Source organism: Trichomonas vaginalis, chromosome II (genome assembly GCF_026262505.1).
Source record: "Trichomonas vaginalis G3 chromosome II, whole genome shotgun sequence".
In the NCBI taxonomy this organism is placed as follows: domain Eukaryota; phylum Parabasalia; order Trichomonadida; family Trichomonadidae; genus Trichomonas; species Trichomonas vaginalis.
In genome coordinates this window covers 5933085-5954626 of record NC_067204.1, presented here as the reverse complement: position 1 = coordinate 5954626, position 21542 = coordinate 5933085, and the positions used below count along the sequence as shown (strand labels likewise).

At 33.5% G+C, this 21542-nt stretch overlaps 13 protein-coding genes and 1 pseudogene across 14 annotated transcripts, besides 1 other annotated feature; 4 read left to right on the top strand and 10 right to left on the bottom strand.

The window, feature by feature from the left end:
• Positions 1–9020: part of a mobile genetic element that runs on past the window's edge.
• Positions 742–1062, top strand: TVAGG3_0494090 (uncharacterized protein; the record flags this gene model as incomplete). Its single annotated transcript, XM_051236315.1, has 1 exon — positions 742–1062. The coding sequence occupies one exon, from the start codon at positions 742–744 to the stop codon at positions 1060–1062; it is 321 nt and encodes a 106-aa protein (XP_051094139.1).
• Positions 3118–3700, top strand: TVAGG3_0494080 (annotated as a pseudogene). The gene has a single exon. A coding segment is annotated over exon 1 (583 nt).
• TVAGG3_0494070 (protein of unknown function, DUF4108 family) lies at positions 3738–4157 on the top strand (the record flags this gene model as incomplete). The annotated part of the gene is made up of 1 exon (XM_051236314.1): positions 3738–4157. The coding sequence occupies one exon, from the start codon at positions 3738–3740 to the stop codon at positions 4155–4157; it is 420 nt and encodes a 139-aa protein (XP_051094138.1).
• TVAGG3_0494060 (uncharacterized protein) lies at positions 4174–4626 on the bottom strand (the record flags this gene model as incomplete). The annotated part of the gene is made up of 1 exon (XM_051236313.1): positions 4174–4626. The coding sequence occupies one exon, from the start codon at positions 4624–4626 to the stop codon at positions 4174–4176; it is 453 nt and encodes a 150-aa protein (XP_051094137.1).
• On the top strand, positions 4663–5538 carry TVAGG3_0494050 (protein of unknown function, DUF4106 family; the record flags this gene model as incomplete). The annotated part of the gene is made up of 1 exon (XM_051236312.1): positions 4663–5538. One exon carries the CDS (start codon positions 4663–4665, stop codon positions 5536–5538), a length of 876 nt encoding a protein of 291 aa, XP_051094136.1.
• Positions 5847–6059, bottom strand: TVAGG3_0494040 (uncharacterized protein; the record flags this gene model as incomplete). The annotated part of the gene is made up of 1 exon (XM_051236311.1): positions 5847–6059. The coding sequence occupies one exon, from the start codon at positions 6057–6059 to the stop codon at positions 5847–5849; it is 213 nt and encodes a 70-aa protein (XP_051094135.1).
• On the bottom strand, positions 6092–6382 carry TVAGG3_0494030 (uncharacterized protein; the record flags this gene model as incomplete). Its single annotated transcript, XM_051236310.1, has 1 exon — positions 6092–6382. One exon carries the CDS (start codon positions 6380–6382, stop codon positions 6092–6094), a length of 291 nt encoding a protein of 96 aa, XP_051094134.1.
• On the bottom strand, positions 6524–6931 carry TVAGG3_0494020 (KilA, N-terminal/APSES-type HTH, DNA-binding family; the record flags this gene model as incomplete). The annotated part of the gene is made up of 1 exon (XM_051236309.1): positions 6524–6931. A coding segment is annotated over one exon (408 nt), but the record flags the coding sequence as incomplete, so codon positions are not given.
• Positions 9021–10099: 1079 nt separating the features above from the next.
• TVAGG3_0494000 (uncharacterized protein) lies at positions 10100–10960 on the bottom strand (the record flags this gene model as incomplete). The annotated part of the gene is made up of 1 exon (XM_051236308.1): positions 10100–10960. One exon carries the CDS (start codon positions 10958–10960, stop codon positions 10100–10102), a length of 861 nt encoding a protein of 286 aa, XP_051094132.1.
• A 148-nt stretch (positions 10961–11108) lies between these two features.
• TVAGG3_0493990 (DNA/RNA polymerases family) lies at positions 11109–12413 on the bottom strand (the record flags this gene model as incomplete). Its single annotated transcript, XM_051236307.1, has 1 exon — positions 11109–12413. The coding sequence occupies one exon, from the start codon at positions 12411–12413 to the stop codon at positions 11109–11111; it is 1305 nt and encodes a 434-aa protein (XP_051094131.1).
• Positions 12414–12563: 150 nt separating this feature from the next.
• On the bottom strand, positions 12564–13118 carry TVAGG3_0493980 (uncharacterized protein; the record flags this gene model as incomplete). Its single annotated transcript, XM_051236306.1, has 1 exon — positions 12564–13118. A coding segment is annotated over one exon (555 nt), but the record flags the coding sequence as incomplete, so codon positions are not given.
• A 175-nt stretch (positions 13119–13293) lies between these two features.
• TVAGG3_0493970 (phage tail repeat-like family) lies at positions 13294–13878 on the bottom strand (the record flags this gene model as incomplete). The annotated part of the gene is made up of 1 exon (XM_051236305.1): positions 13294–13878. The coding sequence occupies one exon, from the start codon at positions 13876–13878 to the stop codon at positions 13294–13296; it is 585 nt and encodes a 194-aa protein (XP_051094129.1).
• A 19-nt stretch (positions 13879–13897) lies between these two features.
• On the bottom strand, positions 13898–14050 carry TVAGG3_0493960 (uncharacterized protein; the record flags this gene model as incomplete). Its single annotated transcript, XM_051236304.1, has 1 exon — positions 13898–14050. The coding sequence occupies one exon, from the start codon at positions 14048–14050 to the stop codon at positions 13898–13900; it is 153 nt and encodes a 50-aa protein (XP_051094128.1).
• A 213-nt stretch (positions 14051–14263) lies between these two features.
• TVAGG3_0493950 (uncharacterized protein) lies at positions 14264–14584 on the bottom strand (the record flags this gene model as incomplete). The annotated part of the gene is made up of 1 exon (XM_051236303.1): positions 14264–14584. The coding sequence occupies one exon, from the start codon at positions 14582–14584 to the stop codon at positions 14264–14266; it is 321 nt and encodes a 106-aa protein (XP_051094127.1).
• Positions 14585–21542: the final 6958 nt, after the last annotated feature.

Here is a 21542-nt window from a genome sequence, read left to right as displayed (position 1 = left end):
TTTCATTGACTTTCTCCAGTAACGAGAACTTTTATGAGATAATATTGAAGAGAGATGATTTTAATATGGTGTAAATGGTAGCTTGGGCAGCTTTAGGCGCAATGGGAACAAAAGCATTAGCATTTGGAGCAAAAGCACTTGGAGCTTATGACGCAGTAAATAAAATGAGTGGAGGTAGGGTTTCAAAGACATTAGATGCAAATAAAGGAAAGATTGGAGGCTGGGTTGCAAAGAAGTTAAGATTAAATAAAATAGGGCTCATAAATAAAGCATCCAATTTGGTTGCGACTGAGTCAGAAAATGCTTTAGGAAAGAACGATGAGTTTGCAAAACACGCAAAAGACTTTAATGACCAGATGAAAGGTGAAACAATGCATTTAAATAGAGTCGATGGAACTAAAGAAAATGTTTCTTCTTCACCAGCGGTTTATCCATACGGGCCTTATGGAATGTATGGAAACCCTTACGAAAGACCATTTGACCCATTGACTGGTGGAAGTAACTGGTATCATTACGGACGAAGAAGAAAGACAGTTAAGCTGGAGACAGACGTGAAGAAAGCAACTAAAAAGAAACCAAGGAAGAGAGTTATAAAACAATGAATTCAAGTGGGTGAAAAAAGAGGTGAAAAAAGAGGTGAGATCTCACCACTTCACCTAAATTTAAATGGATGTTTTCATACGTGTGAGGGTGGTGAGATCATTTATTTTTATTTTATTTTTTAAGTTTATTTTTATATAAATGACGAAAACTATTGAGATAACAAACTACAACGGTCATGAGTTCAAGAATTTGTTCTTCGTTCCTCGTGAAAATACATTCTATCAGATACGAGGGAGAAAGGGTAAAGTTAGTTTGAGCGTTTATGACTACAAGCATAATGGAAAGTTTATACAAGCATACGATACAAACGGTAAGCGTGTTTCATTAGCTTTGTCAAAACTTACAGGTATAAACTATGACAGTGATTTTGACCTATATGAAGAAGAAAGTGAGTCAGAAGATTATGAGCTGTTATATGAAGCACAGCAATGGGAGGAGTTGCAATACTTTTGTAAGTGAGAACGTTTATTTTTACATTAGTGAAGTCGTTTGTGAAAACATTAGTGAATTCGTTAGTGAGAACGTTAGTGTTGTCGTTTGTGTTGTAAAATATACGTTACTGGTTTTGTAAAGTGTCAAATTCACATATAATGGGTAAGTAGGTGCGCAGTGCCACCGTACACTTGATATGTATACTAACTACATATCCTGAAGTTAACAGAGACTTAAGTTCTGTTGCAGATATTCGAAATGACTACACAACTGAAAGACAACTTCAAACTCAGGAGAAGATTTGTCAAGCTTTAAGTATAATGTTAAACTTGGTCGAACACAACCCTGTAAAAGTGAACTCATATGTCATTGCACCTCATGAAGTTTTGAAAGAACTATTGAAACTTTTGACAGAGGCAGACGATATAACATCAAAAGAAATAGAACCCGACATTGGTTGCTGTGGTGTTTCATATAATGCCATTGACAAGATATACGTTATGAAAGGAGGTGAAACGTTGAACTTAAAGTATAGTTTCCCAGACGTTATAAAAATATTTGACGACCAAACATTTCATTAAAGTTTATTTGCTAAGTAAATGGCAGAAGACATAATGGTTTTATACTATTTACGACTAAAAACCCTGAGTCATATAATTCTATAACAACAAACTTACAAAGTCCTCAAGGACGATATTGTAAACTAACCTTAAACACAATGACGACTAAAGCCTGTTTTGCTCTTTTGACACCAGAAGACTTTATTGTTGTGAATGGTAAAAAATACTCCTTTGAAGATACTTACTCAGATATACCACCAACAGGTTTTGTTGACTTATTTAATACTTTAAGTACGGGTGTAACATGTGCTGCAACTAGAGCAGGTTTCATTATGTTTGGATGTCCGACTGAGTTTACTATAAACTGATATGAGCTATAATACAAAACTTATTTCTGGTTTTTTACTACCAACAGTTTCCTATAACAGGAAAAGGGGGTCATACAAGGAATGTCTATTCCATTGACATTAAGCACACCAATCTTATATATTGTTTCAAACTTAGGTTCAAAGTGTTATTCGAATGTCGACAGAAACTATTATGACCAAAAGATACTTATGCGTATAAACAATACTTTCTTGCTGGTTTGCCTATTGTTCATTCGAATGCAGAATTTTCAACCTTAGTGAACTCAAACACTTTGGCAAAGTATAACGTTGACATTAGTTGACGCAAACCTTTGTTCCTGTAAAACTTTTATGTCCTATGTATTTGTCAATGACGGCAGAAAGTTTCGAATTGGAAGATGCAACTGGTGAAAGTATTGTATTACAAGAACAACTTCAACAACAAATAGCTCAAGAACAACAAATGCAACAATGGAACAAAAAGTCAAGAATAAAAAAATAATATTTTTTTTATTTTTATAAAAATGTACAGAATAGATGTTTCAGATTTTTATGACTTCCAAGCATTCAGAAATATGTGTCCATTTAGAGACTATAACAAAGCAGTCGAGAATTTGAAACGTTTAGTCATTTATGTTGACTCTGCCCCAGAATGTTATGTCATGAAAGAATGGGATGTTGTCTTTAACAAACCAGAGCAACAATAGTTTCAGAACAAGAATGTAGACAGAAACTTAAGAAAATAAAAGTCGTACAAGTTGGCATGAAGATGTTAGATGCTTGGGATATCTTATTGTCAAAGTTAGAAGATTTTTCAGTTCGAGGTATAAAGTTTTATACACCTTCTCCAAACTTCTATTCTATCTTCACTGGATATAAATATGAACAAGTAGAATGGAAAGAAAATGTTATAGAAGCTTGGTTAGACCATGTCAAAGAAATTATATGCAATGGAAACGAAAAAGTTTATGAGTATATCTTATGTTGGTTTGCAAACATCTTACAACATCCAAGTGCTAAAAATGAAACTGCTCTCATTATAATTGGAAAACAAGGAACTGGTAAGAATACTTTCTTTACAGATATCTTGTGCAAACTGTTAGAAGGTTATTCGAATCCGAATATGACAAACTTAGAAAACATCTGTGGCAAGTTTAACTCCTCAATAGAGGAATATGAAACTTATAGTTTGCAATGAACTTCAAAGTATAGATACAAAAAGTTTTGAACTCAAATGCTTTGAAGAGTCTTATAACAGACAAAGTTGGAGTTGTTGAAAGAAAGTATAAAGACCAAAGAGTTTGTGAAAATGTTGCAAACTTCATTATGGTTTCAAACAATGCTGTTCCGATGAAGTTAGAAAGTTCTGACAGAAGATATGTAGTTGTCAGAACGTCAGATTCTCATATGCAAGATACAGAATATTTTGACGACTTAGCAGAAACTTTGACATCTGACTTTTACAACCACTTGTTCTCATATTTCATGACATTAGATATTTCTAAGTTCAATCCAAGACAAATTCCACATACCGAAGAGAGACAAACATTGTTAGAAGCAAACAAGAGTGTATATGAACTGTTCATAGATGAAACTGACTTTGTGTCATTAGATGAAAGGTCATTGTACGATTCGTATAAACAATATTGTCAAGAATATGGTTATATGACAGCGTCTAAACGTACATTCTTGGCAAATGTCAAAAGTCTTTTAGATGTTCAGAATGGTGTATATACAAAGAAAAATTTTTCTGAGTAAATTTTATAAAAAAATATTTTTTTATCCGATAGAAAAGATGACAAAATTCATCTCAGTAAACAAGTACATGTCAGGACTTAAAGAAGAACTAGACCCATTCACATATTTGAATGTTTACTTCTACCATTTTGAAAAGTCTTCATTCAGCAAAGTTTGGAACATCGAACCAGTTAAGTTTGCTATTGTGACTAAAAATGGTGCGAAATTTGAAGACTTAGACATAGAAGGTTTGTTAGCAGTCAAAGAAAGTTTTGACAGAAGGTTCTCAAACCTTAAAGAAGGCAAAGCATACAAACTTGTTATACCTTATGAACCAAAGAAGACAGACGACTATGAATATTATGAGTCTAAGATAGTTGAAGTTCAAGGTAAATTGGGTAAAAAGATTTTAGAGTCTAAGCCAGTGTTTGCTCCTAAAGAGGAAGAGAACATTGACATTGACCCAGAAATGTTCTAAAAATAAAATTTTATTTTTACATGTCAAATTTCTTTTTCTCTGGAACTGGTTCAGGTTCTTTCTTCTCTTCTTCTACTTTCTTTTCTTTCTTTTCTCTCTTCTTCTTTTCTGGTGGAGTTATGTCAAATTTGGTGCAACCATATTTATGTAAAAGTTCTTTGTCCTTTAATAGCTCATCTATTCTGTTTTCTATTTCATCTTCAAGAACAGCGCATGTGTCTTCTTTGCATTCTAAGAACTTTTGTTGGACTTCATCTTTCCAATCGGCGTCATCTCTGTCAACAAGTCTGTCATTGACAAATTTTAAGACTGCTCTGCTTAATGTTTTATGGTTCTTGTCATATTCCCAGAAACAGAACTTTAGAACAAATTCACCCTTCTTGTTTACACTATGTAAGATTTTATGGTCGACAGATGTTTTGCTGTCGAAAAGTTTGTCTCGAATATAGATAGCGAAATCGCTAGACATTTTCTAAAAGATAAAAATTTTAATTTTTCTAAAAATATGTTAGAAAAAAAGTTTGCTGACATTGACAAGAAATTTGAGAATGTTTTAAACAAGAACAAGAGGAAGTTAGAAAATGCTCAGATAAAGCCTATACATGACAAGTTCTTATTTGCTCAGAATGGTATAACAGGTCTAATTGCACCACCTGGGTCGGGTAAGACTTTCACTTATCTTAAAATGGCTGCACAACAACAAGAACTAGATGAGAAGAACCCATTCTATGAGTTAGTTGTTATTTGTAGTACTTCTGGTCAATTTGACCAAACCGTCAATTCGTTCAAAGATATTATAAAGAAGTCTAAGTTAGTATGTATAAAGGATACTGAGTTGTTAGATTGGATAAAGAAGTACCAAAGAAGAGTTTTGAAGTATAATGCTATAAATGAGTATGTCAATTCGAAGTTTAAAGACCCAAATGAGGAAATGCAGAGAATATTAGAGAAGAAACACTTCAGAAACAAACAGAAAGAGATAGAATACATTTCGAAGAAATTGCAATCTTACGATTGGAAGACTTACCCTCATAGATGTCTTCTTATCTTAGATGACTTTGCTTCTCATCCTTTGTTAAAGAACAGAGAACAAGATATGTGTCGAATTCTCAAGAAACTTAGGCACTTTAACATCTCAGTTGTCATTTGTGTACAGACAGCAAAGAGTTTAAGTAAGGATGTTAAAAGAATACTTACTGACATTATACTTTTCCCCGGATTGTCCGAAGACGATTTCATGGAACTTATGAAAGAGTCCATGGCAGGTAAGTTTGACAGACATGAACTATGGGAGAAGTATAAAGTCATACAAGACCCTCATACTTCTTTCAGAATTCATATCTACGCGAACAAAGTTCAAATTGTAAAAAGTCAAGCTTGAAAAATCTAAGTGTTTAGTCTTAGTAAGTCTGTTGTGGTGCTGGGGCTGTCGGTTCTTCTGGCTTTGGAAGGCATTCAGGAAGAGGAACGTCAGTCATCCGTTTGTGTCCTGTCGGAAGGAAAAATTTTTCCTGTCGGAAGGAAGAGTTCTTCCTGTCGGAAGGAAAATTTTTTCCTGTCGGATGGAAGAGTTCTTCCTGTCGGAAGGAAAATTTTTTCCTGTCGGATGGAAAAATTTTTCCTGTCGGAAGGAAAAACTTTTTCTGAAGTTCGACCAAAAAGTTCTCAATTTTCGAAAATTTGAATGGTTTACGGACGGACAACTGGAAGAGTTCTTCCTGTCGTCGGGAAAATTTTTTCCAGTTGTCGGGAAAATTTTTTCCTGTCGGATGGAAGAGTTCTTCCTGTCGGAAGGAAAATTTTTTCCAGTTGTCGGGAAAATATTTTCCTGTCGGATGGAAGGACTCGGAATGCCAGAAGGATTTGACGAGGCAATTTACCTAATTGAGCTACCTGAGCCATCTGAAGTCAAGCGTAAAAATAAAGAGTGCAATTTACTCTACTTGTTTGAAGTTGTCAAAATACTCTGTTATTTTTTCCTTTAACAATGGCAAATCTTCTTTGAAGGTAAGAATTGTACAACCTTTAATATCATAGTGTGTTTGAGGTAACGTATCTTGAACTATTTGTTTCACATCTTCATTTGGGGTCATTGAAATCGGTAAGTTTTCGCGATAGAACCAATTTCTGTCAGATTTGTAAATCTTAGCAAGGTCGTAAAAGCTTTTGTTGTTTCTTCTGACTAAATGCAACATAACCATATCTTTATCTTCTTCATTTTCCATCTCTTCAGTATAAATCATATACTTATAGTTCTTTTCCTTACCTTTTGGTACCGAACGTGGTATTCTTTTCTGTATGCTTTTGTCTTTTGCTTCAAGCTTGTTTTCCATCTCTTCACGTTCTTGTCTATGAATTTCGTCAAGAAGTCTGTAAATATACCAAGCATAACGAGGCGAAGCCCACATTGCAACAGCATTTACAAGAAGTCTATGTACATAATATCCTCTCAAACCGTTTGGCAATTTTTCACGATTTTCATAGAGTTTTGGCGACTGGGGTTTTTTACCTACTCGCTGTTCTTCACTGTTTTCAGAAAAAAGTATGTCTCGCTGTGCTTCGCTCAAAAGTTCTTGTGTGCTTTGGTTCCTAAACCAGTCTTTAGGAAGCTTAGTATCTGGAGCATAACATGCTGTCAAAATACTTTGCATTTGGTACATATCGTCTTTGACTGAACGAATGAGACGTAACTGTTTGTTATACTGTATGTATTCGTATTCTTCATTTATAGCTTCATGGACTATAACTGTTGTTGTGTTCTCTGTTGTTGACATATCTGTCTTTACATACAAAATAAAAAAATAAATAAAAATAAAACTAACTTTATTTTTTATATCTTAAGGAAATTCATGAAATTTGGTCATTTTTCAATAAAAATATATTTTAGGTGAAGCCCACATTGCAACAGCATTTACAAGAAGTCTATGTACATACCAACCTCTCAAACCATTTGGCAAATTTTTACGATTTTCATGAGTTTTAGGCGACCCCGAAAAAAGTCTGTCTCGCTGTTCTTCACTGTTTTCATAGAGTTTTGGCGAGTAAGATTTTTTACTTACTCGCTGTTCTTCACTGTTTTCATAGAGTTTTGGCGAGTAAGATTTTTTACTTACTCGCTGTTCTTCTCTCGGTTTTCCGAGGGAAGCAAGCATATGAGGAAATTCATGAAATTTGGTCATTTTTCAGCAAAAATATATTTTAGGTGAAGAGGTGAGATCTCACCTGTTTTTTCACCTCTTTTCTAACATCGAAGAATTTTGTGCTGAATTCAATAAAAATAATGTTTAGGTGAAGAGGTGAGATCTCACCTGTTTTTTCACCTCTTTTCTAACATCGAAGAATTTTGTGCTGAATTCAATAAAAATAATGTTTAGGTGAAGAGGTGAGATCTAACACGTTTTCTAACCTCTTTTCTAACATCGAAGAATTTTGTGCTGAATTCAATAAAAATAATGTTTATGTTAGCATGTTAGATCTAACACGTTTTCTAACCTCTTTTCTAACATCGAAGAATTTTGTTGCTGAATTCAATAAAAATAATGTTTAGGTGAAGAGGTGAGATCTAACACGTTTTCTAACCTCTTTTCTAACATCGAAGAATTTTGTTGCTGAATTCAATAAAAATAATGTTTATGTTAGCATGTTAGATCTCACCCGTTTTCTCACCTGTTTTCTAACATCGAAGAATTTTGTTGCTGAATTCAGTAAAAATATATTTTAGGTGAAGAGGTGAGATTTCACCTGTTTTTTCACCTAATTTTTCACCTCAGTTATTTTATAAGCGTTTTACATGGTAAACGTTATTTTTTAAATTTTGTGAAAACTCAACGGTTTGACACAAGCCATATGCCATTTTACTCAGAATTTTGTGCTGAATTCAGTAAAAATAATGTTTAGGTGAAGAGGTGAGATCTCACCCATTTTTTCACCTGTTTTTTCACCTCTTTTTTTCACAAGCGTTTTACATGAATTGTACGATGTATATTTGAAATCCTAAACAATTTCGTAGCTTCTATTTCTTCTTTTAGTACATCGAATGTTTTAACTATGCCGAAGGTTTCTTTATACTTCTTCTTGACGTCAGATAATAGGAAATCGTCAGCAGTTGGATAGTTTTTGTTCAGAAATTCTAACATGTCCATTTTATCTTCTGCTGGCTTTTCTGCTTCTTTCTTTAAGTCTGCATAGTCGTTTCTCATACGTTCTATCTCTTTGACGGAGTAGTTATATTTCCTAATTGCTGCTTTACATTTAGAACATTGCGGGTTCATTTTTGCGTTATACATTGAAATAAAACCAGCTAAAACAACTAAGGCGTCAATGGTTTTCTTTAACTCAAAAGCTGCTGGTTTTATCTGTTCATTCCATACCTTACCTCTTCTATCTTTATCTCTTATCTGCCATACACATTCTGCAACTAATGAAACAAAGTTGTCGTAGGTCTTAAATTCTTCAGATTTATATATGTCAGAAATATTTTTATAAACCATGTCGCAATCTTTGTCCATAACCTTATGGTTGCAATGAAAACCAAGGAATTCATAATTTACCCTTCGTATGAACTTCTTTATTTCTACTGAGTCAGTTGGTTTGACTTCAATTTCGTCAAATTCAGGAATAGTGAGTTTTTGTTGTTGGATTTCAGGTAGTTTAGGCAAATGGTCAATAATGTCCTGCATTTCATAAAGATACTGTTCATTTTCTTCATCCTGTGCGGTACAGTCTAAATTACTTGTTAAAAGTTCTTGCTTTATCTTCTGGATTTCTGTTTCAAAAGTATATGAAGAAGGAATAAAGCTTTTCATCTCTACCAACATTGACGTTGGATTCATAACTAAAGAGTTTGGTGCTGTTGTTGCTAACATGTTCTTACAATAAAAATAAAAAATATTTTTTAAAAAAAACTAACTTTATTTTTTCTATCTTAAGGAAATTCAAGATTTTCGAGAGTTTTAGACCATGTTATAAAACAGGTGAAAAAACGGGTGAGATCTCACCTCTTCACCTAAACATTATTTTTTGGTGTAAATTTCATGATTTTCGAGAGTTTTAGACCATGTTAGAAAAAATGTTAGAAAACGTGTTAGATCTAACATTCTAACATAAACATTATTTTTTGGTGTAAATTTCATGATTTTCGAGAGTTTTAGACCATGTTAGAAAAGTGGTTAGAAAACGTGTTAGATCTAACCATCTACCCGACATTCTCGTCAAATACAAAAAAATGAAGAATAACTTTCACTTTTTCATTATATAACTGTTATTTTTGACGAAGTGAAGTTTGACACTTCGTCAAAAAAATCCCTGAAATCATATCTTACATACAAAAAAATGAAGAATAACTTTCACTTTTTCATTATATAACTGTTATTTTTGACGAAGTGAAGTTTGACACTTCGTCAAAAAAATCCCTGAAATCATATCTTACATACAAAAAAATGAAGAATAAATAAAATAAAACTAACTTTATTTTTTCTATCTTAAGGAAATTCTGTATAAAATTCATGATTTTCGAGAGTTTTCTACGATGTTAGAAAACAGGTGAAAAAACGGGTGAGATCTCACCTCTTCACCTAAACTTTATTTTTGCTGAATTCATGAGTTTTGGTTGAAAGAATACGGTGGAGCCAAAAGTGGCTCGACCTCAAAACAAGCATTTTGTGAAGAATATAGCAACAGTCTGAATTCAGACGGTTGCTTTTTATACAAAATTCAAGAGGGTGAAAAATGAGGTGAAAAAACGGGTGAGATCTCACCTCTTCACCTAAATTATATTTTTTGGTCCGGGAACAACTTTCTCAGTAAACCTTAACGTTTAACTTCACTTTTTTATGTTTTTTGTGAAAGTGTCAAAAATAAATTGTTTTCATGAGTTTTCTACGATGTTAGAAAAGTGGTTAGAAAACGTGTTAGATCTAACATGCTAACATAAACATTATTTTTCAATACTTTTTCAGCACTTTTCCGTAGTTATATATGAAAGACAATTCGAGATAAAAGTCATAGTACAATGGAATAATATGTTGCACACCATTTGTTGTGAACCAAACTTGAAAGTCAGAGAAACTGTTACTAGGTGGTTCGTAGAATTTAGAAGCAAAGTCATAAAAGTCCTTACCAATACATAGAAAACTATTGTTGCTTGAACTGAAACTTGCATGACACATAACATTTTGAGGGTCAAACACGTTTCTATAAACTGTCAAATCTGCTGGTGGAAGTATAAATTGAAATGGACCATCTGGTGGTAATGGTTCGTTCTGGTTTAGTAACCGAAGAAATTGTGCCCAAGAACGTTTGTCTACTTCCCAAAATAAAAACTCTGTATCTCTTGGAGGGTTAATTTCAATCTTTTGAAATGAAACGGTGGAGTTCATCTTGTCATATTCTAGTTTCAGATAGTATGTTCCATTTAGTAAAGAGTCGTATTTTTCTTGAAATTCCCAATAATATTTGTTCATTTGAGTTTGAAAGTCATTTAGAGTTTTCTCAAGACTTTCGTCTGAACGAACTGTAAAGATTTTCATTTCGTCAAATTTGTCTATTAGACCATCAGAACCTTTATACTGCCCATGAAAATATACTACGAACATAAATGCGTTAGTTCTATTTGAAAACAAAACTCTTCTAAATCCTATTGCCTTTGCATCTGAAGGACTTTGAAGCCAACGAATTGGATAGTCAAACCTGTATGCTCGGGATGAAATTTCTTCATCTGAAATAGTCCTACCAGCATTTGTAAAGATATAGTCTAACGGTTTTGTATCTGCTACTTTTGTTCTTTGTTTTTCAACCTGAAGCATTTAATATATGTAAAAATATATTGTTTTAAAATGGTATGCCATTTCATATTTCTCATCTAACAAACAAGTTTCCCAACGGTCTTCTCCAACAAACTCAGCGTACATTTCAAATAAAATAAAAAAATGTCACTTTTTTAAAATAAATTTTTTATTTCATGCAATGTTTTATTTCTGTGCCGTCTTCAAGTATGCCCCAGTACTTACGCTTGGAGAGGACATGAACTTCGGAAAATACCTTATCTAGCTTAAAACAGCCCATCTTCTCACCGACTAAACCCATTTCAATGAGTTTGTTGTATCCTTCTTCGTTCGTCATGAGTGCGTCAATGTTCTCATAGTAAACCTTGACTTTGGATTTGACTTCGGAGAAGAATTTGTTGTAGTTGTCAAGGACTGCCTTTGCGAACTGAGGGTAAGACCAATGTTCGACAATAGGTTTTAATGTGGTTACTAAGCCACTTTGACCTTGAGTGAATTCGTACTTCAAAACAAAAGGGGAAAACCTTTCAACAAAGTTGTCCACCTTCTCATAATGTTTACTCTTCATCTCTTGAGGTTTCTTAATGGAATATCCCCATGTCGAATTCATAAGCAATTTGAGTGTCATTGCAAGTTTGGGGTTTGAAGCTTTCCTAATATCATACAGTTGTTGTATGACTTTTCCAACTGTATAGTTCCTTCCCGGGAACTCACCATCTTCGTTTGGAATTCCAGTCGGAATATATTGGACAAACCTCATGTACGCAGCGTTAAGGTCGACATAGTATATCTTTTCGTTTGAGTCGAACTTGTCGCAACCAATTGGTCCAGTTTGTGGAAATTCAAGTGAGTCTCTTATCTTCTGAGAAACTTCTCCTGTTATCTCATAAACATCGTCGAAGCAACCTGTTTCATATAAAACCTTCTGACCTAACTCAGATGCTCTCCAATACAATTTGACGTCAATTGGATGTCTCAATGGAAGTTTGTTTATAGCATCTTGAAGTTCTTGCAACCTCATTGGAAGTTCTTCTGGTTCAGGTTGGTATCCGAACAATCCAACTCCTTGTGGAATTGTGTACTTCTTTTGTACTAGAACTTTGTCTGGAACAACTTTTGGTCTTGCTAACAATGAAAAGTTTGTTTCGTCTTTTGGTACAAAAGTTTCTGTCAGCTTGTCATCTGGAATTGGTTCCAACAAACCTTTCTCGAAAAGAATGTTTACAGCTCTGACAATGTTGCACTTGCCTTTTCCGAACAATGGGTTTGTAAGACTTTCGTTCAACATGAAGTGGTTGTGGACAATTACAATCTTCAACCATGGTAAATTGAACTCAACAACATAGTCGTCATGTGAAGAACCTTTAGCTGTAGGTATGTTGACTCGGATATTGACATTTGCCAACGGTGCAATTTTTGCCAATTGACCTCTGAGAATGTACCTTGTCTTCACACATGACTCAAGATACTTCATCTTCTCTTCTGTAACAAGACCAGAGTTCCTGAGACATGTAAGAATGCAAGGTTCATTGACAATTGTTTCAATTGAATTGTAAATTCCATACCTTGTCAAGTCAATGTCAGACTTATTTATGAACGGGAAGTATCCAGCATGTTGTCTGACTGCTTGAGGGTTAGGTTGGTACCATTCGAACTTGACACTTGCAATTCCTTCAATTGCATTCAAAATGTCTGAGTCGGAGTCAACCATTTGTTCTCTCTTTGTAGTCTTGAAAGCGTCAAGAAGTTTTGCGGCTGTTTGTTCATTGCCATGTGCATAGTAAATGTGACCATCCAAATCTGTTATGGTCAATCTGAGATTGTGTCCTTTCTTATTTCCGTCTTGTATGGCAGCAAGTACTCCCATGAAGCCTTCTTTGTTCTTTCCTTCGTCAAAGTTTACTGTAAAGGTTCGACCAGATGTAATTTGACTTCTAACTTCACGATACTTTTCATATGCATATCTTGTTCTTTCCATGGGAGCATGACCATCCTCTGCACTACCTTTTTTCCTTCTCAAAGGATGCAATTGTTCGTCATGTTTCCAGTAGAATCTGGCAAAGCCGTCGTGTCCTTCAACTTGAGGTTCACTAACATCGAAAGGCATGTCCATAAGACGTTCTTCTTCTAACCTCTCTAGTCTGTTTGGATAATTGGCACGTGCTGTTTCCAAATCCATTTCGTAGCGAAGACCAGACAATTTGTCATAGACTTTTATGGGTCTTCCCTTCCTATATTTAAAATTCTTCGAAACTCTCCAACCATATCTTTGTAACTCTGCTTTTATTCTAGCAGACTTTCTATCCATTCTATATGGGGGCATTTTTATAAAAATAAAAAAATATTTTTTTTCTTTACTTAACATAACCGCCTGCTGCCATAAGTCTTTGACGCCAACCCATACCAGCTAATGAAGGTTGACTTGGTTTAGTTTCCAAACTAAACTTTGGTTTTGGTTTATCTTCAGTTTTTGGTTTTTCTTCTTCTATCGGTTTTTCGTCACTTTTCGGTTCCTCTGACTTTACTTCACTTGCAGGAACAGTTGTGTCGTCAACATCTTCATAAATATCATATGCCATTTGTTTTTGTTTTCCTTTCAACTTTTTGTGTTTGTTGTAAAGTTTAGAATATTTCGACTCTAAGTCAATGAGATGTTCTATAATGAACTGTTGGTCAGTGAAGTAAACTTTTCCATCTGTTGTCTCGAAAGCTCCTTCAGACTTCAATATTTTATTTGTGAGAGTCTGTTTCTTTTTTGAGATACTAGCCGTTCCATTTTTATGAAAAGTGACTTTGTAGTTAGGGTTTGTATTTCCAGACCTGGCACTTTCTATTATTGAATTTTTCTCTTCATCTGTAAGTTCTTTGATGGGTTTTGACAATGGTTCTGAACTTTTTGTTTGTGGTGTCAAATCTACCGTTTCAACTTCTTCGGTCATTTCATCTCAGTAAAAAATTTTAGTTTGGTTTGTTTTCAACTGGTTGTTGTTGTTTTTTAAGTCGGTCTAAAACTTCCTGAGGTATAGGAAGAACTTGACAAACACGTGGTGTAACTGCTGGAAGCCGACAAATCCATCTTGAACTTATTTGTCTCAATGCTGCATTGTTCATTTCATCTCAGTAAAAAACTTTACATTCCCCAAGTTAGTATGGTTAAGTCGTGTATGGTGGCACTGCGCGCCTCCGTACACAACTTAGCTGTTTTGACACTTTACAAAACCGTTAACATATATTTTACAACACGAACGCAAAAACTAACTTAACCTTAAATATTTACAAAGCCGTCAACCACTTCACCTCACTACTGTAAAAAAATAAACGTTCTCACTTACAAAAGTATTGCAACTCCTCCCATTGCTGTGCTTCACATAACAGTTCATATTCTTCTGACTCACTTTCTTCTTCATATAGGTCAAAATCACTGTCAAAATAAATGTTAGTAAGTTTTGACAAAGCTAATGAAACACGCTTACCGTTTGTATCGTATGCTTGTATAAACTTTCCATTCTTCATTCCTTCATAAACGCTCAAACTAACTTTACCCTTTCTCCCTCGTATCTGATAGAATGTATTTTCACGAGGAACGAAGAACAAATTCTTGAACTCATGACCGTTGTAGTTTGTTATCTCAATAGTTTTCGTCATTTACATCCAAATAAAATAAAAATAATTTTAAAAAATAAAATAAAAAATAAATGATATCACCACCCTCACACGTATGAAAACATCCATTTAAATTTAGGTGAAGTGGTGAGATCTCACCTCTTTTTTCACCTCTTTTTTCACCCACTTGAATTCATTGCTTTATAACTCTCTTCCTTTCTCCAACTCTTCTAACTTCTTCTTAAGTTCAGCAATGTTGTCCTCATGAAGTTTAATCTTTCTCAAAATTCCTTCTTTATCTAATGGTTGCTTTATCTTTCTAAACTGAACTCTACCATCCTTCATAGTATGAATGTAAAAACCTTCTGGAATAGTTCCTGATCTAATGTATTCTACCAAAAACTTTTGTTTCATTGCTTCAGTGACTTTATTTGTCATTTTACTCTAAGGTGAAGCTAGCACAGCGATAATGGATTTCATGACTTTTAGTATTTCATGCAATCTTAACAGATAGCCTTACAAGTACTTCCAGTGTCCCTAGCTGTCCCTCCTTTTTATATAACTCCATGACATTTATAATCTCGCGAAACTTAACAGGTAGCATAACAGATTAAAATCAGATGAGGTTTTGAACCAAAATTTCTAAGCAACGTTGTCAAGGATTTTGAGGAACTAGGGACAGAGTGTGGCAAAGTCCAAGATTTAATTTATCTTCATCTGTTTCATCAGCTATCTCATCTAATATGCCAATATTTTATTCATAACTCGTGGCAAACTCACTAACTTTCGTTATGTTCATCTGCATGCTTCATCTGATAGAAAGTATGACTTTCATTATTTTCCAGAACTTAATGAAAACTACTAGGGACAGAGACCATGGCAAAGTTCATGACTTTCATTATTTTCCAGAACTTAATGAAAACTACTAGGGACAGAGACCATGGCAAAGTTCATGACTTTCATTATTTTCCAGAACTTAATGAAAACTACTAGGGACAGAGACCATGGCAAAGTTCATGATTTAATTTATTCTCTCACTAACAACAAACACAAAACTCCAACACTACTTCATCGTATATGTTTTGTCATGACTTCTTCATCGTAAATGTTTTGTCAAGACTTCTTCGTATATGTTTTGTCATAGATTTCATCGTAAATGTTTTGTCATAGATTTCATCGTAATGAACGTAAATGTTTTGTCATGATTTCATCGTACATGTTTTCTCATGACTTCTTCGTAAATGTTTTGTCATGATTTAATCGTATATGTTTTGTCATGATTTAATCGTATATGTTTTGTCATGACTTCTTCATCGTATATGTTTTGTCATGATTTAATCGTATATGTTTTGTCATGACTTCTTCATCGTAAATGTTTTGTCAAGACTTCTTCGTATATGTTTTGTCATGACTTCTTCATCGTAATGAGCGTAAATGATTTGTCATGATTTCATCGTATATGTTTTGTCGAAACTTCTTCGTAAATGTTTTGTCATGATTTCTTCATCGTACATGTTTTGTCGAAACTTCTTCATCGTACATGTTTTGTCGAAACTTCTTCATCGTAATGAGCGTACATGTTTTGTCGAAACTTCTTCATCGTATATGTTTTTGTCAAACATGAACGTATATGTTTTTGTCATGACTTCATCGTAAATGTTTTGTCAAGACTTCTTCGTAAATGTTTTGTCAAGACTTCTTCGTAAATGTTTTGTCAAGACTTTGTCAAGACTTCTTCGTAAATGTTTTGTCAAGACTTCTTCGTAAATGTTTTGTCATGAATTTGTCAAGACTTCTTCGTAAATGTTTTGTCATGATTTCTTCGTAAATGTTTTGTCATGAATTTGTCAAGACTTCTTCGTAAATGTTTTGTCATGATTTCTTCGTAAATGTTTTGTCAAGACTTTGTCAAGACTTCTTCGTAAATGTTTTGTCATGACTTCATCGTGAATGTTTTGTCAAGACTTTGTCATTATTTCATCGTGAATGCTTTTGTCAAGACTTCTTCGTAAATGTTTTGTCATGAATTTGTCAAGACTTCTTCGTAAATGTTTTGTCATGAATTTGTCAAGACTTCTTCGTGAATGTTTTGTCAAGACTTTGTCATGACTTCATCGTGAATGTTTTGTCAAGACTTTGTCATTATTTCATCGTGAATGCTTTTGTCAAGATTTCATCGTGAATGTTTTGTCAAGACTTTGTCAAGACTTCTTCGTAAATGTTTTGTCAAGACTTTGTCAAGATTTCATCGTGAATGCTTTGTCAAGACTTTGTCAAGATTTCATCGTGAATGCTTTGTCATGAATTTGTCAAGACTTCTTCGTAAATGTTTTCTCAAGACTTTGTCAAGACTTCTTCGTAAATGCTTTGTCAAGACTTTGTCAAGATTTCATCGTGAATGCTTTGTCATGAATTTGTCAAGACTTCTTCGTAAATGTTTTGTCAAGACTTCTTCGTAAATGCTTTGTCAAGACTTTGTCAAGATTTCATCGTGAATGCTTTGTCAAGACTTTGTCAAGACTTCTTCGTAAATGTTTTGTCAAGATTTCATCGTAAATGTTTTGTCAAGACTTTGTCATTATTTCATCGTGAATGCTTTTGTCAAGACTTTGTCAAGACTTCTTCGTAAATGTTTTGTCAAGACTTTGTCATGACTTCATCGTGAATGTTTTGTCAAGACTTTGTCAAGACTTCTTCGTAAATGTTTTGTCAAGACTTCTTCGTAAATGTTTTGTCAAGACTTTGTCATGACTTCTTCATCGTAAATGTTTTGTCAAGACTTCTTCGTGAATGTTTTGTCATGAATTTGTCATGACTTCATCGTAAATGCTTTTGTCAAGACTTCTTCGTAAATGTTTTGTCAAGACTTTGTCATGACTTCTTCATCGTAAATGTTTTGTCATGAATTTGTCATGATTTCTTCATCGTAAATGATTTGTCATGATTTCATCGTAAATGTTTTGTCAAACATGAACGTAAATGTTTTGTCATGATTTCTTCATCGTACATGTTTTGTCGAAACTTCATCGTAAATGTTTTGTCAAAACTTCATCGTAAATGTTTTGTCGAAACTTCATCGTAAATGTTTTGTCATGACTTCATCGTACATGATTTGTCAAGACTTCTTCATCGTAAATGTTTTGTCGAAACTTCATCGTAAATGATTTGTCATGATTTCTTCGTAAATGTTTTGTCATGATTTTTCATCGTAATGAGCGTAAATGATTTGTCATGATTTCATCGTAAATGATTTGTCAAACATGAACGTAAATGATTTGTCAAAACTTCATCGTAAATGTTTTGTCGAAACTTCATCGTATATGTTTTGTCATGATTTCATCGTAAATGTTTTGTCATGATTTTATCGTATATGCTTTATCAAACATGAACGTAAATGATTTGTCATGATTTCATCGTATATGTTTTGTCGAAACTTCTTCATCGTAATGAACGTAAATGTTTTGTCAAACATGAACGTAAATGATTTGTCAAGACTTCTTCATCGTAAATGTTTTGTCGAACATGAGTGTAAATGATTTGTCAAGACTAAACCATTTGGCAATTTTTCACGATTTTCATAGAGTTTTAGGCGACCAGGATTTCTTACCTACTCGCTGTTCTTCGCTCAAAAGTTCTTGTGTGCTTTGGTTTTTGAACATGAGTGTAAATGTTTTGTCATGATTTCTTCGTATATGTTTTGTCATAGATTTCATCGTTTATTTGTCATGACTTCTTCGTAAATGTTTTGTCAAGACTTCTTCGTAAATGTTTTGTCAAGACTTTGTCAAGATTTCATCGTGAATGCTTTGTCAAGACTTCTTCGTAAATGTTTTGTCAAGACTTTGTCATGACTTCTTCATCGTAAATGTTTTGTCAAGACTTCTTCGTGAATGTTTTGTCAAGACTTTGTCATGACTTCTTCATCGTAAATGTTTTGTCAAACATGAACGTAAATGTTTTGTCATGACTTCATCGTAAATGCTTTGTCATGACTTCATCGTAAATGTTTTGTCATGACTTCATCGTAAATGTTTTGTCAAACATGAACGTAAATGATTTGTCAAGGTTTCATCGTAAATGTTTTGTCATGACTTCATCGTAAATGTTTTGTCATGATTTCATCGTAAATGTTTTGTCATGACTTCATCGTATATGCTTTGTCATGATGATTTCATCGAAACTAAACGTATATGTTTTGTCATGACTTCATCGTAATGAACGTATATGTTTTGTTATGACTTCTTCGTAAATGCTTTGTCATGATTTCATCGTAAATGATTTGTCAAAACTTCTTCGTAAATGAATTTTCATGACTTCTTCATCGTAAATGTTTTGTCATGACTTCTTCATCGTAATGAGTGTAAATGTTTTGTCATGATTTCTTCGTAAATGATTTGTCGAAACTTCTTCATCGTAATGAGTGTAAATGTTTTGTCATGATTTCATCGTTTATGTTTTGTCATGATTTCATCGTTTATGTTTTGTCAAGGTTTCATCGTTTATGTTTTGTCATGATTTCATCGTTTATGATTTGTCATGATTTCATCGTATATGTTTTGTCATGATTTCTTCATCGTAATGAGTGTAAATGTTTTGTCAAACATGAACGTAAATGATTTGTCAAGACTTCTTCATCGTATATGTTTTGTCGAACATGAGTGTAAATGTTTTGTCATGATTTCTTCATCGTAAATGTTTTGTCGAAACTTCTTCATCGTAATGAGTGTAAATGTTTTGTCAAACATGAACGTACATGTTTTGTCGAAACTTCTTCATCGTAAATGATTTGTCGAACATGAGTGTAAATGTTTTGTCATGATTTCTTCATCGTAAATGATTTGTCGAAACTTCTTCATCGTAATGAACGTAAATGATTTGTCGAACATGAGTGTAAATGTTTTGTCATGATTTCTTCATCGTAAATGATTTGTCGAAACTTCTTCATCGTAATGAACGTAAATGTTTTGTCAAACATGAGCGTATATGTTTTGTCATGATTTCATCGTAAATGATTTGTCAAGACTTCTTCATCGTAAATGTTTTGTCATGATTTCATCGTACATGTTTTGTCATGACTTCTTCGTATATGTTTTGTCATGACTTCTTCGTAAATGATTTGTCAAGACTTCTTCATCGTAAATGTTTTGTCATGATTTCATCGTACATGTTTTGTCATGACTTCTTCGTATATGTTTTGTCATGACTTCTTCGTAAATGTTTTGTCAAACATGAACGTAAATGTTTTGTCATGACTTCATCGTTTATGTTTTGTCATGACTTCATCGTATATGTTTTGTCATGACTAAACCATTTGGCAATTTTTCACGATTTTCATAGAGTTTTGGCGACCAGGATTTCTTACCTACTCGCTGTTCTTCGCTCAAAAGTTCTTGTGTGCTTTGGTTTTTGAACATGAGTGTAAATGTTTTGTCATGACTTCATCGTAAGTGTTTTGTCATGATTTCATCGTAAATGTTTTGTCATGACTTCTTCATCGTAAATGTTTTGTCATGACTTCATCGTATATGTTTTGTCATGACTTCATCGTAAATGTTTTGTCATGACTTCTTCATCGTAAATGTTTTGTCATGATTTCTTCGTAAATGATTTGTCATGATTTCATCGTAAATGATTTGTCAAAACTTCTTCGTAAATGAATTTTCATGACTTCTTCATCGTAAATGTTTTGTCATGACTTCTTCATCGTAATGAGTGTAAATGTTTTGTCATGATTTCATCGTTTATGTTTTGTCATGACTTCTTCGTAAATGATTTGTCATGATTTCATCGTTTATGTTTTGTCATGATTTCATCGTTTATGTTTTGTCATAGATTTCATCGTAAATGTTTTGTCATGACTTCTTCGTAAATGTTTTGTCAAGACTTCTTCGTAAATGTTTTGTCAAGACTTTGTCAAGATTTCATCGTGAATGCTTTGTCAAGACTTCTTCGTAAATGTTTTGTCAAGACTTTGTCATGACTTCTTCATCGTAAATGTTTTGTCAAGACTTCTTCGTGAATGTTTTGTCAAGACTTTGTCATGACTTCTTCATCGTAAATGTTTTGTCAAACATGAACGTAAATGTTTTGTCATGACTTCATCGTAAATGTTTTGTCATGACTTCATCGTAAATGTTTTGTCATGACTTCTTCATCGTAAATGTTTTGTCAAACATGAACGTAAATGATTTGTCAAGGTTTCATCGTAAATGTTTTGTCATGACTTCATCGTAAATGTTTTGTCATGATTTCATCGTAAATGTTTTGTCATGACCTCATCGTATATTCTTTGTCATGATGATTTCATCGAAACTAAACGTATATGTTTTGTCATGACTTCATCGTATATGTTTTGTCATGACTTCTTCGTAAATGATTTGTCATGATTTCATCGTAAATGATTTGTCAAAACTTCTTCGTAAATGAATTTTCATGACTTCTTCATCGTAAATGTTTTGTCATGACTTCTTCATCGTAATGAGTGTAAATGTTTTGTCATGATTTCTTCGTAAATGATTTGTCGAAACTTCTTCATCGTAATGAGTGTAAATGTTTTGTCATGATTTCATCGTTTATGTTTTGTCATGATTTCATCGTTTATGTTTTGTCAAGGTTTCATCGTTTATGTTTTGTCATGATTTCATCGTTTATGATTTGTCATGATTTCATCGTATATGTTTTGTCATGATTTCTTCATCGTAATGAGTGTAAATGTTTTGTCAAACATGAACGTAAATGATTTGTCAAGACTTCTTCATCGTATATGTTTTGTCGAACATGAGTGTAAATGTTTTGTCATGATTTCTTCATCGTAAATGTTTTGTCGAAACTTCTTCATCGTAATGAGTGTAAATGTTTTGTCAAACATGAACGTACATGTTTTGTCGAAACTTCTTCATCGTAAATGATTTGTCGAACATGAGTGTAAATGTTTTGTCATGATTTCTTCATCGTAAATGATTTGTCGAAACTTCTTCATCGTAATGAACGTAAATGATTT